The sequence below is a fragment of the Cyprinodon variegatus genome, unplaced genomic scaffold, assembly GCF_000732505.1.
Source record: "Cyprinodon variegatus isolate N-32 unplaced genomic scaffold, C_variegatus-1.0 Scaffold91, whole genome shotgun sequence".
Classification (NCBI taxonomy): domain Eukaryota; kingdom Metazoa; phylum Chordata; class Actinopteri; order Cyprinodontiformes; family Cyprinodontidae; genus Cyprinodon; species Cyprinodon variegatus.
This window is the reverse complement of record NW_015150544.1, coordinates 43,937-60,339: the sequence shown is the minus strand read 5'-3', so window position 1 is coordinate 60,339 and position 16,403 is coordinate 43,937. Positions and strand designations below refer to the sequence as shown.

At 38.7% G+C, this 16,403-nt stretch overlaps 1 protein-coding gene across 2 annotated transcripts in view; it reads right to left on the bottom strand.

Moving 5' to 3' along the window:
• Positions 1–16,403, bottom strand: part of crim1 (cysteine rich transmembrane BMP regulator 1 (chordin-like)) — a 48,468-nt gene that overhangs the window by 8,182 nt on the left and 23,883 nt on the right. For both annotated transcript variants that reach the window (XM_015373736.1, XM_015373737.1), the window contains exons 5-10: positions 10,224–10,403; positions 8,589–8,792; positions 7,671–7,799; positions 7,411–7,564; positions 1,580–1,701; positions 1,155–1,373 (exon numbers count right to left, since the gene is read on the bottom strand). In XM_015373736.1, the coding sequence (XP_015229222.1) occupies positions 1,155–1,373; positions 1,580–1,701; positions 7,411–7,564; positions 7,671–7,799; positions 8,589–8,792; positions 10,224–10,403 (1,008 nt within the window). The remainder of the gene's footprint in view (positions 1–1,154; positions 1,374–1,579; positions 1,702–7,410; positions 7,565–7,670; positions 7,800–8,588; positions 8,793–10,223; positions 10,404–16,403) is intronic.

Sequence of the window (16,403 nt, the reverse complement as noted above, 5' to 3'; positions counted from 1 at the left end):
AGATTTGAAATGGAAACTTCTCTTCAGGGATAAAAAAACAAAAAACAAAACAAGATATGTTGACAAATGATGCTTATTTATATCTATTAACATCGCTGGAAGCAGTCATCTTGGCAGCTAAATTTTTAATTGAAGATTTCATCGTATTTTGTTTTGGAAATCACAATCCATTCAGTGTATTAACAAAAAATTTAATCTTGACAGGATAAAGTAAAATACCTCTTTCAAAAAGCAAATACGGGCCAAAAGTTAAGTGAGCAGTGCACTATAATAAAAGGAAGCCTCAGGAACTATTCAAAAGTCTGTTTGTTCACACACTCAGCTGAAAACATCTTTAGTGTCTAGCAGGGTAGAACACATCTGCAAAGAGTTAGACTTTTGTCCTCTGACTGAAAAGAGTGCTTAGCTGAAAGTAGATGACAGTCTTTCATTTCTAAATATTTGAACAGCCAGCTGAGTCACCCCACCATAAATATCCCTTACAAGTGGGAGAACTTTGGAGACAAAAGAGTGGGTGGGGATCAGTGTGCCTTCCAGCTCTAAGGAAACGCATAAAGAGTGTGATTGTGCATATCTGAGAGCCCAGGAAGTTAAACATGTGAAAGCTAGATTATGATGATCCTTACTGAAGAAAATGTTCAGGTAGCTACTGCTGCTGTAAGTAAAAGTGTAACAGTGAGCTAACAGCTTGTCAGCTGAAACTAAACCTTACTTCTATAATCTGAAAGCAACTCTATTTACTATTTATAAAAGTCCCATAGAGGTTTATTCTACAGCTGTTTTAGGAATCTTAAAATGGTGCTCATGGTTCAACCTGATGGTTGTAACGACAATGTTATTGATTATTTGCAAGGGAAATGGGCACCGCTGCAAACTCTTATACAGGCCATTTCTAAGCAAATCTAAACCTAGCAGAAGTTGCTAAATAATGCCAAGGTCTTATCTGAATAACTGTTTATATTCCAGAAATTGAAATAGTTCCTAACCTCTCTAAATCCTGAACTATCTCTTACCTTTTAAAACACAGTATAAGATCTTTCAAAAGTCTAATCTTTTTTTGATTATTGCAATATTATGGGACTACAAACTCAACAATCGACCAGTATAGGCTCCAAGCATTAGACTTACAGTGCTCCCACATTGGGACGTCTTACCTTCACATGTAGGACAACACTGGTCAGACTTGACAACAGGATGAGAGCAGCTGGGCATGGGGCATGAAATGAGCACGCACATCTCCCGTCCAGAGTGGCAGTAGCAGTCACGGCAGCCGTCATGCCAGCTATCTCCTTCCTCATACTGCCGCCCATTGGAGGTGAGGCAGAAACTGGATGTAGGGGCTGGGACAGTCGTGCTTAGGACTTGATCACTTTCTAAAAAAGCAAATATGGATAATATTATAAGCTAATACCAAATGCATATTTCATATAGAGAATACGAGGCATTCAGTCTTGAAAGGGAAAACAAATAAACAACCCTCTAATTTGCATTTAAGTAGACCTTCTGATGTTTACACCGACTCAAAGATGTTCTGTTTTTCCAGTGCTAAGATTGCGATTCAAAAACATAATTTTGTTACCTTTACACATGCATATGTTGCAGCCCTTCCTGTTTTGTTGATAGCCATTGCTGCAGTGCTTGTCGCAGGTAAAGGGGGGGCATTTGACACATCGACACATTTCACAGCCATGCTTGTTCCTCCTGCAGGGTGAGAAACAAACGCATGTTGAAGCAAACTTCGGATATTTCCACTGTGTGTGTAAGCTGTGATGTCACCAACAGAGCCTATCATTGTTTCAAAGAGGATTTCTTTAAGACCTTCAGAGAAATGTGGTCTTGTGACAAGAAAGAAGCATTCTATAGTCAAAAAGAATCAACATCTGGACCAGCTTTTCTCTCTTTATACTTGCTGCCTTTGAAGAACGTCAAATAAAAGGCCAACATGTGAGCTGCCTGTGGTTTGCACATGATACCGATCCTAAAGACTCTGAAAGGGGCAATTTAAAGCCAATTCACATGCTTTAAATTCTGCCTGTTGCCATTTTTATTACCTCCTAAAAGTCTTAGGTTGGTGTATAAAATGATGAGTTAGCACTGGACTGGTGAGAGTTAACAAAGATTTGTTGTTAACATTGCAGAAAAAGATGGCCTCAAGAAGAAGCATTTTGGTGGTCAAGTGGACAGTTTTACTTAAACAGGAAGGAATATAAATATTGTGAGGAAAGTTATAAGTGCAGCCTTCAAGCAGAGGGAGCAGAATAAAATTCAGAGGCCAGTTGAATTCAGTTATCTGCTCAATAAAGATGGATAACATACAGGTTGAGAAACTGTCGAATTGCAGATGAAAGCATTAAAAAAATCCACGCCTTTATGATTCACCCAGCCTTTATCTTTTCCGTTATCTCCCTTTACGCCATGATTTCAAAGTCATGCTAATACCTGATCAAATTCAATTGATCACTCTAATCTGTATCTGTCAATGTTAAACAAGCTCTCAAATACATACGCTGCAAATGCAGATCTTAAAATATGTAAAAATAAGTGTATGTGCTCTTAATTTAAGCTAGTAAATAATTTAACTTTAGGTTAAGTTTATTAACCTTGAAATGAGATGGTTAAAAATAATATACTTGAAATAAGAAAAGAGTTGTTTTTATTTTCTCCTTTTAAATGTAACACATTTTATTCCATTTGAAAATTGTCTCTATTATCTTCCCCAATGAAGGGAAAATAAACTCACGTCTAGAAAAATCAGTGAGGAATCAATGTATGCTGAAGCAGCAATAATGTCGGTGGAAACAACTCTGTGAGCAGCTGACCAGCCTCTCCCTCTACAAATACTGAGAGAGTCCAGCAACCTGACAGCAATGCTTTGTTTGGATACGGTATGTGAAATGCCAAGCAGTGCTTTGGGCTCTAGGGGGATATAGACTCTTGGGAATTCATGGAGGGATCTACTAATGAACTGCTGGGTCAGCAAAATGTCCATTGTGGTGTCAAGAAAAAAAGGCAAAGTTTGTATCCCAGTGTTTAGATTCAGAGCTAGAACAGAAAAAAAACCACACAACTTTGGCCTCTGTTATGACTCTGAGGATGTTCTCTAAAAAAAACCTAATTAGATTAATGTATTGTTAACAGTTTTAATCCATTTAATAATATATACGATAGGCACATAAAGTAGTACATTAATTAACAAAAACATTACACAACATTTTCTTGCAAAGGACAATTAGACAATTGTGAATCTTTATGATAAAACCCCAAAGCCACAGCTCATTGCTCTTCAAGTTAATTTAAACTGAATGAAGTCATATTTCTGCCTATTTAGATACGTTTTAGGTCTAGACTGGTACCGTCAATGGAAAAAGTTCAAGTGGCTCCCACACATTTTTAAGGCAGGTGAAATGTTTGCAGTGGATTAACTCACACTTTAATTTTATGTTTACTTTTGTACATATTACTTTGTGCAAGAAACATTGGATTGTGCATGCAGTATTCCTATATGATTTATGTTAATATTATGGAGCGCCATTGATGGAGCGGGTGAAACAGATCTATAATTTTTTTACTATTTACAAACCACAAAAAAAGAAAAGAAACTGTCTGAATTACATGCAGGTGCTGACTGTATTCAATAACCAAAATCTGCTAAATCAGCTCATGGAAAAAATTAGCAAATCGGCTCGACAGATTCAGCTGATCTTTCAGCTATCAGCCACTCTCTTCCTCCTGCACATGGGAGCCATGATCTAAAGATCAGATAAAACACAATGTTTCCAATATTCTCGTACAATTATCCAACATTAGTTTTGTTTCACTGGGTAACAAACACTGAAAGCTTCCCATTTGTGTTTTCTAAAGAGTGTTTGGTTCAAAAATGCATTTACCACCTCGATATAAAGCCCTGTGGACGGGCAGAGAAACGCTCCCTATAAGCAAAACACTGCCACCAAATGTGTCCAGAGCAAAGCAAATATGTAGAATCCAATCACAGTCAAAAGTAGCTGGTTCTGCGCTTCAAAGTTCTTATTCAAGTACTGCCATGGCTGAGGCTAAAACCTTCACATAAAATCCTAAATTTCAACTGCTTTTGGCAAAATAAGGAGCAGATCAGAACCACTTCTACCCCCTCTGGGTTTGTCACCCCTTCATACCGAGCAGACAGCAGCTGTGGCTTACTTTATTAGTTCAGGCAGATCTGTGATTCAGATATTTACAGAACTATTATTACTTTTATTCGGTATAGATTTCTTTAATTTGGTAATTTCCCAAAATAAGGTTAATTATGGCACAGCCACAGTACTGACGAGAGGAGCCGGGGGTTAAAGCCACAGCTGCTGCCGTCTGTGGATACATGCAAATGTTTGGTTCAGTCTGAAGTAGGTAGAAACCTAGCGGAGTACAGAAGTCTGGTGCTGCAGCTGGCATTGAAAAAGTTGGCATTTATCCAAGGCTTTTGTGTCTTATTCATGAGTTATGTTAGAAGTCAATAGGAGGTGTACAGACTAGCTTCAGCTTTGTCTGCAGTAATGCTCCAGTCTGTTCTGGTGAAGAAAGAGCTTGGCCAGTCTAAGTTCCAATCCTCAACTGTGGTCGGGAGATTTGGATCACATATGATATAAAGAGTGAGATCCAAGATACAAGTGCAAAATCAGCCACAAAGATAGGGTTATAAGCTCTGTTGTATGGGTAACGTAGAGTAGTGCCATTGCTTCTTTGCATTGAGAGAAGTCATTCGAGGTGGTTTGTGGATGTGACGACTCCAGGACACCTCACTTAAGAGGTTTTCCAAGCTTGCACAATATGTAGGACACTCCTGGGAAGAGTAAAAATAATATCCCAAAAAAGGCCAAAGGTGTCATCAGGGAGAGGTCTACTATTTAATTCTTACAACATTATTTGGATGAGCAGAACACAATGGATGGATCAAAGTGTGTCAGTGCGAAAGGATTTCAAAAATTGTACAAAGATTGTTCAAAAAATTATAATTTAAGAAACATTATCATCATTGTCATCTTTGTGTTTCCCAATAAAATCAGTTTAAGTGCATGGTAATTACTTTATGTGGTTAAATGTGGAAAGAGTTCAAAGAGAATGAAGGTTATGCAAAGAACTATATAGTGATAATAAAAAACAGAATGTTCAACACATGCTCTGATTTTTTTTCCTGGGTTTATTTTTCTCATCATCAAGTGATCATTATATCTAGCTTGTTGTTTTGATTCGTGGTAGCTACAATCAGGAGTGTGAGAGGACAAATCTGCACTGTGAGACACAAACTATGGATCTCAAACTTCTGAGGTAAGCCCTAAACAGCTGCTTAGGAAGGATAAAACAAAGACTTCCTGTTCTTTCTTACCCACAGGATCCTCCTCATCCTCTCCTCTGCGGCTGTATTAGGCCTGTCCCAGCCATAACTTCAGAAAGCATGGAGGAATACTAGATGTACCAAGGCTGTATGTTTAATTTGACCCTCTATCTGCATCCTGGTTTAAGTTTGATTTTTGTATTGGGACACATGACGATTTTTGGAATGAGAGTGGTGCTGGGGACTAAGCATTATGGAAAAAAGTATTCCCAGATGTTTGATTTTTTCGAAATGGGATTAGGAGGATAAAGAGATGCAGAGAGCTGAAGGCTAATACGGACCTCACTGAAACTTAATTGAATTCAAAAACAGACACTCATTCATAGATTCAGTATCTCAGGAAGGACCACCAAGGGAGATGGGCCCTTTCATATACTCACTAATATTCACTAATGAGACGGCACAGGCTGCAAGGTAATGCATGTTAAAGTAATGTCACAGTCACTAAACTTATCATATGAAAACAACTAGCTGTGCATATAGCAGGTATGGATAGTTTGGTCCAAAACACTTAAAGGTTTTGAATTTGCATTTATAAAAAATGATAAAGTTTCCAAAACATAAAGTGATTTTCTTTTTTACAAATTTTTACAAAGACTTATATTGGACTTCTGTGTAATTTCTAAAGGTTTTTTTGATATTTAATCAAAATTCTTCCAGGGATACTAAACCTGGAAGCTACTTGTCTAGCATGCCTAGATGCTAATGGTTACACACTAGTCCCATTTACACTACCCTTTAGAAAGTGGGCTGAGAGCGGTCTGAGCACGGTAAGCGAGATAACTATTGAGTGTAAATGGAACTGGACCATGCCAGACAAAGCCGAACCGGGTTAAATCTAGTACTAGTTCATCAGTAGGGCTCAGCATGATTCAGTTGTGGCTCGGTTCTCTGATAACAAAGAGCACATGAGCAGACTGCGTCATCTCCTTACAGTCAGCTTCGAGAAGTAGGCGGTAATGCATATCGGTAAGTTCCTTGCCAAGCGCCATAAAACAGAAGACGAAGAACAACAACTGAAACAACAATCCAAAATGTCACAGTTATAACCAAACATAACTCCCTGAATGTTTCGGGCACCATCATTTTGATTTTCTATATTCCTTCCTTCAATTGTAGCAGTGGTACCGTAGATCGTCACTAGGAGGGGAGGGACCATGCTAGTGTGGTGTGTAAAGGGTCGTAAAGGAACCAAGCTCGGCACCGTTAATTGATCCAAGCTCGGTCCAAATTCGGCACCGATCGGTTTCAGAGGGGTAGTGTAAATGGGGCAACAGTTTCCTTAGAAAAGCCCCTTTCAGAAAAATCTGGAAAAAAAAATCTTGAAACCAGAACCAAGGCCAAAAAAAACATGACCTTATGAGAAGCATGATAAAAATAAAAAAAAACCTACAGAAAAAATTTAAGATCCCTGCACAGCAACACTGTAGGCAATTCATCTTCCCAAAATGTGCCCCCACATATCATCTGTTTGCTCCCTTTTTCTTCCACTTTATACCCAAAGTCAAATTGTTTCACATTTCTGTACTTAAACCCTTGCTTATCCATATGATATTCGAGATAAATAATCTCAAAAATTCCCAAATGTATAATTTGATTTACTTGAAGAATTTATTCCAACAGCTTTAGGTTTTACTTTCTGTAAGTTTGGTCTGATTCCTCTTTTGGTCTGTTCACTCCTCTGAGATATGACCAAAATAGCTCCAAGTGACCTACTGATAACAGATGTTATTCATTAAAGTCGGATAACAGCATTTGGTCAGATTAGACTGCAAATAAATTCAGATGATTACTTTAAACAATTTCTGCAAATTGACTCTGCTGAAAGGGACTCTGCTGGCTTCAAACAAAAGCATTGTTGGATGGAGGTTTTCAGGTAGAAAAAAATGCAAACTACAACATCACAAAATAGCGGAGGTGCAAGATGTCCGACAGAGTCAACATAAACACTCGATTTTTAAACAGACAGAAAAAGTGAGCGAAAAAGGAGAGCAGTTGGAGCTTGGTGATAGGAAACCCAAAGGATCATAGGGTGAACTTACACGTATCCAAAAGGGCAGGTCTTTGTGCAGGTCAGGGGTCGGCACTTGGGAGTAGGGATGCTGCACTCACACACCTCGCAGCCCAGATCGTCCCTCTCATATCCCATAGGACATTGAAGAGAACAGTATTTTCCCAAGTCGGGGCAGGAGTTATCTGAAACAGTGGAGAGAAAAAAAGGTCACCTTAAAATGGGTACAACTAAAGAGTACATACATCTAATTTCATGTCACAAAAAACATTCTCATGAGGTAAGACTTACTGTTAAGGCACTGGCAGAGGAGACACCCATTTTGGTCTTGCTGGAAGCCATATGGACATTCAAACCCTGAGAGGGAGCAGTTTTCCAGCGGTGGACATAGCAAGGGACTTACAGTTTCATAAGATGGCTCTGCAGAACAAAAGAATGATGATAAACAAAAGTAGCATAATAGCATGAAAATATGTCTTCATCAAACATAGATCAGCATTTGTTTAAAGCTACTATGATGCAAAATCTTCTGTGTGTTCATCTGCAATACCTGCCTATTTACAGATTTACAATGCTCTAAACAGCAATTGAGGACAACTGGAGGGCAATTATATGGGTTGCACTCTAAGAGAGTATGGTAGATCTCCATTTTCTTAATGGCCTCCCATTAAAAATTTTAATGTATATGGCACGTGCAGAAGCTCCACGCTGACAGATCAAATAAACAATTACACACCTTGGCTTTAAGCAGATTCACACATGGCTCCAGACTTAATTGCTTTTAGGCCAACTTTACTGTATATGTTTATTTTACTGCATTATTAAAAAGAATAGAACTGAACCGCTTTCAGCACTTTCTGTAGGAGGAGCAGATAATTGAGCAGTACCTAATTTTATGAAGAAAGGAAAGATCAACTACAATTATGTAGCCTCCTGCTTTGAAAGCATGCCGTAACCTCATCCACACAGGTGGGTCTCATTTTGGCGGGCAAGGGTAATAAAGAAATACAAAGAACCCTACAGCTTGAAGAATGCTCTGTGGCCTCCCGTTTAATGAGCTCATGCAGATATATTCTTTGTAGTAAAGCTGCAGGGCCACGAGAGCCTTAATGGTATGGTATGCAGGTTAATGGGTAGCTCCTACAGATTTCGGCTCACATTAGACTTAATAAAAATGAAGATGTTTTTACTTTAAAGGGTCTTGGATACCTTCACAAAAGGGACAGCACTCTCCGGGAATCTTCACAGGGTTTTGGCAGCTCTGTTTGCAGGCCATGGCTGTGCAATGTGGTACTCCATCCACACACTGGCAGAATGTACAGTCGTCCTCTTTCCACTGCTCCTCGTGCATTCGCAACTTGTTATTCATCCAGCAACTGGCCTTAGTGCTGTCCATTGACTGCAACTCAACATCTGAGAAGGAAAATCACACATGCATTGTGGATTCTGGTGCAAATGTTAAGATAACATTTTGTTAAATTATATGTTGTAGTCTGAGATGCAAACCTTTTTAGAGTTGATTGCACATTATTATCTGCAGCGGAGATAGATTAAAAGCACAACAACAGTGCTCGTAAAGGTTATTAAGATTTCACCACTGATTTGACCAAGGGTAAGAACAAAACAGAGCTGAATTTGACAACTGAATATAAATTGAAACATGAATGTTTTCTGTACTGCTGTGGTCTTAGCTTTGCAACTCTATCACAGGTCAAATAGAGCCATAGAAAAACAACCATACAGTTACCCCTGATGGTAATTTAGAAGAAAACAATTATCCTAACATCTAATTTGAGACAGTGGGAGAGAAACCAAGCATGAACATGCAAACTCCATGCAGAGGGACCCCATGCCAGGAGTGGAAACCCCCCAGTATTTTCCCTGCAATGCTGCAACACTAGCAGCTGACTAACCATTCTGTCTTCCAATAGGAGTTTAAAATGTCAACCCTTTAAAAAATGTGGTCAGCAGAAATGTTAATGAGACAGTTTTACCCTAAATGCTATGACCCTAAAGTCATAGAAGAACTTCTGAAAGATCTTGGATAAATAAGTCAATTTGTTTTCTTATCATTTACTTATTTACAAACCTTGACTAAGTGGAAGATCTTTTTTCTCTTAGAGCATCACTAAAAACAGTCAAAGGGCTCCGTATTTTAAGGTTTTCCTCCAACAGTAACTCTTTGTCCTCTATCCTTTCTCATGCATTTGATCAGCAGCAGGTATGCTGGCAGAGGCAAAGGTTGGCTGCTATCTCCATCCACAGGCTCCTGACTGACTATGATGTGGTTGCCAGATCCACCGCAAGAAGTTTTCTTTCCAAAAGCCAAATTGACATAGCAAAGCTGCCTACCTAGCTGTGAGCACATGCCTCCCAAATTAAACCAGCACAGGATCTTGCTTACTGGGAGTCATTGAATCTCTGACTGGCTCCTCTTATATGCCACACATGGTAACAACTAGGAAACAACAGTTCACACTGTTGAGGTCACAACATAGTCAGAGTTAGGTGCCATAATATGCACTAATAAAAATATCTATATATATTTATGAAACCAACAGAATTAGTGTGATATGCACAATAACAAAATTGTTTTCATCTTTCTAGTTCTATTCATTTTTTTTTTACAGTTCTATTCAATTCCATTCTATATTGCTCCACATTAAACCATTTTTTTATAGATCTCAGGGCTCTGCTTGCATTTGGACAGAAATGTAGAAAATCTTTATTGTGCAAAAAATACCAAAGTTGGCCTTTGACTTGTCCAGTAGAACAATGAAAGGGTTCTGTAAAATCATAAACTGAGTTGACACATTTTAGGAAAGGAAGGGTTTGTATGTATACCTATGCAGACGGGGCAGCACTCTCCCTCTGGAATGTAAAACCTTTCACAGTCCAGCTCAGCACACTCAGCCTTGGTGCAGAAGGAGATTCCACCACGGCACTGACACAGCCAGCAGGGGTCCATGCGGTACACCTCTCCCTCTGAGAACTCCTTCCCACTGAAGACGCATTTTGGAGAAACTAAAGAGAAGAAGCACAAGAAGAAATTTTTGTAGAAATGGCAAATATGAAAACATGCTGGGGTTTTGGACTGAGTGCATTGTCCTTCATGTTTCAAGGTTATGACTAAAAAAAAAAAAAACACATATAAAGGTCTGAGTTTTTGGCAGAATCTGGTTTGAGTTTACTGTTGGCGGGGAAACTAAATCAATGGTTATGTCTGTAACACTCCAATACATTTGAAGCATTTAGAGATTCTTATAAGTGCATTCCCTTAGCTGCAAAACATGATCATCTTACGTGAAAATCTTTGGAAAACAAAGGTCTGATCTTCTGTTTCGGTAAACAGGTTTCAATATGTTCATTTACCATAAGCTTACTATAAGTTTTTTTTTTTTTTTTTATCAGTGTACAAGTGCATTTCAATAAATAAAAAGTGCAAAATGTAGATTTATTACACTTTTATTGTTATTTTGTGTACACAAAGCTTGCACAAAACGAAATTTTGTTTCGTACAGCTTTCATGACATTTGCATTTTTTAAAGTGCATCAGTGATAAAATGTAAACAGTGGGGGAGAAAAAAAATGGTGCAAAAAAACCACAATGATATGGAAGTTCAGAGCATTTAATATATATGATGCAATAATGCATTGTTTTGGTTTGATGTTGTCAGTGTGATGCAGAGTCTAAGATATGATTTAGAGTTTTCTCAACAGTTCAACAGTCTGATGGAGGTGGGGAAGAAGCTGTTTTGGAATCTGGTGGACCGGCATTGAATGCTGCGAAGCCTCTTCCCAGAGTGCAGTGACAGTCCATGGTGGGGGAGTGAGGAGTCATCATTACACAAAAAAAAAAAATATTTTAAGCCTTTGGGGTTTGTTAAACTTCATGATTATTGACCTATAGCAAATTAAGACAACTCATATTGTCATAAAATTTTTATATTTAATGGAAGCAAAAACACTTAGATCGCTATGCAGCCTAGGCCCAGGTAGAAATGCTGTTTCACTGGTACATGCAACAGTATGGGGGAGTGCTAAATTCTGCAGGTGATTCTTCTAAATAAAGCTGGAGAAACCCAACACTGGGTCACAAGCAACTTGAGCCTCTTTCAAATCATCCTTTTCAATCCAAAAGCTACATGTGTTCTTTACAGCTCTCCATCAATTCGCAGGTCATGACACAGACAGGGCAGAGGACATTTTTTTGTCTTTGATCCACCTGGGGGTGCCAGCCCTAAACCTGTGGGGTGTGGAGAAGTTATCAGATTCAAAGCAAAGACACTAGCAAAAGAATTTCTCAGTACAACAAATGCAATCTCCTGCATACTTTGTGTGGGGTTGCTTCAGGGTCATTTTAAAGCTGGGGTTATCTGTGTTTCTTCTATAAAAATTTTATTGAACTATTTCTTTCCACTTACAATAACATTGAATTGTTGTTTCTGAATACAATTCTGTGAACAGTCAGCTTTCTTTGGAAATTGCCTGTTTTAGTTTACCCTTCTTATTTTAGATGCCATTGGCTATTTGCTGGCTAATTATCAAGCCAGGTGTTTATATTTAGCTATATAAGAAATTCTTCTTTTAAATCAGGCTGATGGGATGCAATTTTGAAATAAGTGAATTTTGTGTTTTTAAGAGATTTAAGCCTTAATGGAATTTAGAAATTCCTGAAATATATAATATTATGCAGTGACTCTATGAATTTGAATTGCATTATTTAAATAATCTTTTAAAACTTTGTAAAGATATTTAAATTTATTGAAATTCACATGAATGTACAAAAATGCCCAGATAGAAGAAAGCCTGTAGTCCTAAGGCAGCTTTTCTTTAACTTATGTGGGGGTCCTTGGTAGTCATAAATGAGATCAGAGGTCATGCCTGCATCTGTACACCATACCTTTAGGTAGAGACTCAAAAGCATCCGTGCCAAATGACCCCATGTCTCCTGAGAACCACGGCTGTGCTCCTAATATAAAGCAGGTGGGAGTTAAAGGAAGGCATCTTTTATTACTCTCCCTGTGCATTTTTCACCCTTATCTCCTCTGTCATTCTCTGTTCCCCTTATCCCACTTACTGTGCATCAAAACCAACCAGAGAAAATGCAATACTTGCTTTGGTCCAGCTAAATCAAGAGAGGAGGCGGTGGCTTTTTAATGCTCACAAAAGCAATAGGAAATCGCTTCAATGGAACGTTCACATGTGATTTCCTGAGCGGTTGTTACGTTTGTTAATGGTAATCCTTGAACAATTTGTAGCACAGTTTAAATTCCAGACATGCTTTGGGATTTTCGTTCTTCCATAAATGAAGCTGAGGATTTGATGTGGAGATAGATGGGTTCTAAAAAATATATGAGCAAAGCTTGTTCAAAACCAGTTAGAGTGAGCTCTCCAACTAATATCCCTTCAGTTTAAAGACAGGAAAAGTCTAACCGACTGCCAGAAAACAGGATTTTCTCACAAATACATAATGGATGGGAAATTTAACTGAGAACTAACTCTCTAATGCACCTTTTAAGAGAAGGTGCTAAGATCTCACTCAAGAATCTACGGTGATCTCTTATTGCTTTGTATCAGCTTACATCTTATCATAATATAAAAAAGCAGTGAAGTCTGACATCATCAGACATTTACTACATATTTGTAGACTTATGTGTCAAGAACAGGATCTAAGCAGGATCAGCTGTGGCATCATTTGTCCTTGGTTTAGAAAAGCATTGCCATTGCAAAATACATGCTGGCTGTTCAGTCAATAGGACAACATTCTCCATAGTTCATGGAAGCCAAAATGCACAGGTGGACGATATTGTAACTGCCCACTCTGTCCCTGACTAAAAAAGGAGCCCCTCGACTCAGCCATGGAACCGATCCAATCAGTCTAAAAAGTAACTGAAAAACAATACAGGGTGTGTTATAATGTCTTTCATTTTGTATTAAAAGTGATTTGAACATGTTTTTTTAATGTCGTTTCAGAAAATCTACAGAGGGGCCCTGCCCGTGTTTTTTCCCCGTAGAGCTTTTTGACCCTGCAGGCAGTCATGCAGAATCTAACAGACAGTAGAAGCAACACAAAAGGCATCAAGCCCCAGGTCCAAAGAGCAACGGACACTTGTTATCAAAACACCGATCCTGTGGCCCCGACAGCCAGTATGCTGGACTCGATTACCCCTTCGCATTGGCAGGCTGAAGGACATAAAAAGCATTCCCATCAATGAACTGTTGAACCTCTTTCCCTCTGGATGTGTGACCAGACGGGAACCCTTTGACACTGCACTCCTGTTCAGAAAATTCATAGCCTAAGCACTTTTCTGGTCACCAGGCTTTTTAAGTCCATTAATTCCAGGACACAGCACACATTTATACATCTGGAGGGGGCTGAATGGGAATTTGTTCTGTTGGTAAAACACTGAATATTTGTTGGGCGGGCAGAGTAAACAGGCTAGTACCACAGGTCCCCTCCCTGGTCCCTCTGCTTTGCAGAACTCAAGTTTTACCAACTTTAGTTGTTATATCTTCTTTGTTTGTGTATCCATATTTCTCTAAAGTAAAAAACACAAGTCTTATTTTTGAATCAGTTTTGTTTAGTCTTAATTGTGGCACAATCAAGAAATTGGACTTTTGTTACACACTTACAGCATGCATACGTTTGGTATGAATATATAAACAAGCAGCATGTTTACATTTTGTTTGTTTTGCACAACAAAAGTAAAAAAAAAAAAGCTAATTATCATTTTGTTAATCTAATAATCTATTTACTATCATTTTGATCATCCACTTAATTACTGGATGATTACATTATAAACATTACGCTGAATAAGCGTTGATCATGTCACCAGTGCGACAGAAATCAGAAAAGTAAACAATGGAGAGCAACGGAAGGAAGCCAGGTCAGGTAGTAAGTGTGCTTTATTGTTCGAATCCCTCTCACCAGAGCTGCACCATGTTTATCGAATGTAAAAAGATTTGTTTCGGCTTGTTAGATCAGAAGCGACTGGCGCGGTGTGTTGACGTCTGTACATTGCACTTAATGGTATCATGTAAATTAGCAGGTCAACCCGGTTCTGGTGTTCCTACAGCGTGCCAACGGAGAGCCAAGGTGAATTTAATGTTGTTTGCATGCGGAATCGTTTGACCCGGGTAGACATGCGTCAGTGACCTGGTCCCACTGCAACCAAAAGCCGATCGTTCCCGGGTTGAAACTAAGTTTTTGGCCAGTGGGAAAGGGGTATCAGAGATTCAAAGTACAATGTTATCTAATAGCTAAAAAAGTGTTTTTCATAATATGTCCCCTGAAAATGCAAAATGTATATATTTTTTATTTTGGCTTAAATACTGATCTGACTGGGTTTAACTTTGGTAACTTGCATGTTTTAGACTCTATAATTCAGCTGTTGATTATGTCATCACAGAATAAGTTGATTATTTCAATATTTAAATAATCACGAATAATTAGATTATTATTTTCAGCTCCAGTGCAAATATGCTTATTTTGTTTCACAGCAATGTAGCTGACTACTCAGGCTGTAAGATGCTTGCTGTTCTCAGAGAGGTAGGCTGGGTGGAGGTTGTTTTTTGCAAATGACACTCTACAGTGGAGACCTGAAGTTAAAAGTCTAAACAGCTCATGTGTGGAAAATCTGTGCCCTTAAAGTGAACAACAAGAGAAATCGCCTTTGAAGATGATGATGGTAGCAATGTGGGGGATACTCTGTTATAACATTGGCATCAAAACGTCAGATCCATTGGCTCAGTCAAAATACTGTACCGTAGCAAAAAGCAAAAGACTAGCGCAACAGCCCTAGTGGATACCCGTACTGCTGTAGCTTGTCTCTTGCTCTCCAAGCTGCTGCCAAATTCCTCAGATTGGGACCGCGACTTGCTTCCCAAAAGCTGTGCCAGTGACCTGTTGTCCAGGCTGTTTTTTTTAGGTTAATTTTAGGTTGAGATCAAGTGGTTGTTGCAGTTCTTAACATATAAGCTTCTCAATGAAGTTCCCCTCGTCTTTTTCTGCAAGCTGAAGATGAGAATCTTGTTTCGACTGGATCAGGACACTAAGTCAGTCTGAAATGCAGACCTCGCAGCTCCCAAAGACGGAGTCAGAAAGCCTCAGTTCCCCTAACGCCAATCTCATCCACCTGTTCCATATAGGATATATGTGATTTAATCTGAGATGTTTTGCATTATAGCGACAATGTTGTCAAGTCTTCCGATGAATTCTTGTCCAAGGCTATTCATATTGTGTCCAAACTATTTTCTCACGTGATGTCCATTTTCAGCTCCTTTAGTGGATAATTACCCCATGCTCACTCTCTCACTCACTGCTGCTAACATGACCAGTTTGAAATTATTGGCTATTAAACTCAAATAACTTTTTTTCTTATTTATATTTTTCTTTACTAAAAAAAAAAAAGTCCAGCAGCCTCACTTATTTTTTTATGCCATACGAACCAATTAACATCTCCCTCAAAGAAAAGAAAAAGATATTTGCATTTGATTTACAAAGCATTCAATCATGTCTTAAACTGTAAAAACAGGAAGAATGTGGTATGGTACCAAAGACCCATCAGTGTGAAACAGAAAATGCACAGCATCGAGCACAGTAGAGTTTGAATTAAGCAAAACAAGACAGCATAAAACTCAGTAAAACCACATTCACTTTAAGTGCCTCAATGTTTTTTCCTTCCTTTTAACACTCAATTACTTTTTATAGTCATTAAGAGTAGAACGTAAATCTGCTGTGTATTGGCATCACACAGTATTCATGGCACTGTCGATAAGCACAGTCAACAAGTTCAGAGTAAAACCTGGACTGCACGCCGGTATCCACCCAGAGTCTTGTTGGAACCTCGTGGGCTGAGACTGATGATGACATTAAAGTCACATGCAAGCTAAATGCTCGAGTCTGATCTTTTCTCAGTATATGTTTCAGACAGGAGAATTAATGCAATGCACTGCCTTTGCATTTTAGTTTAGAGTCATTTCAAAAAAAGAAGAAATCTCTTTTTAGTCTTTGCCCCTCTC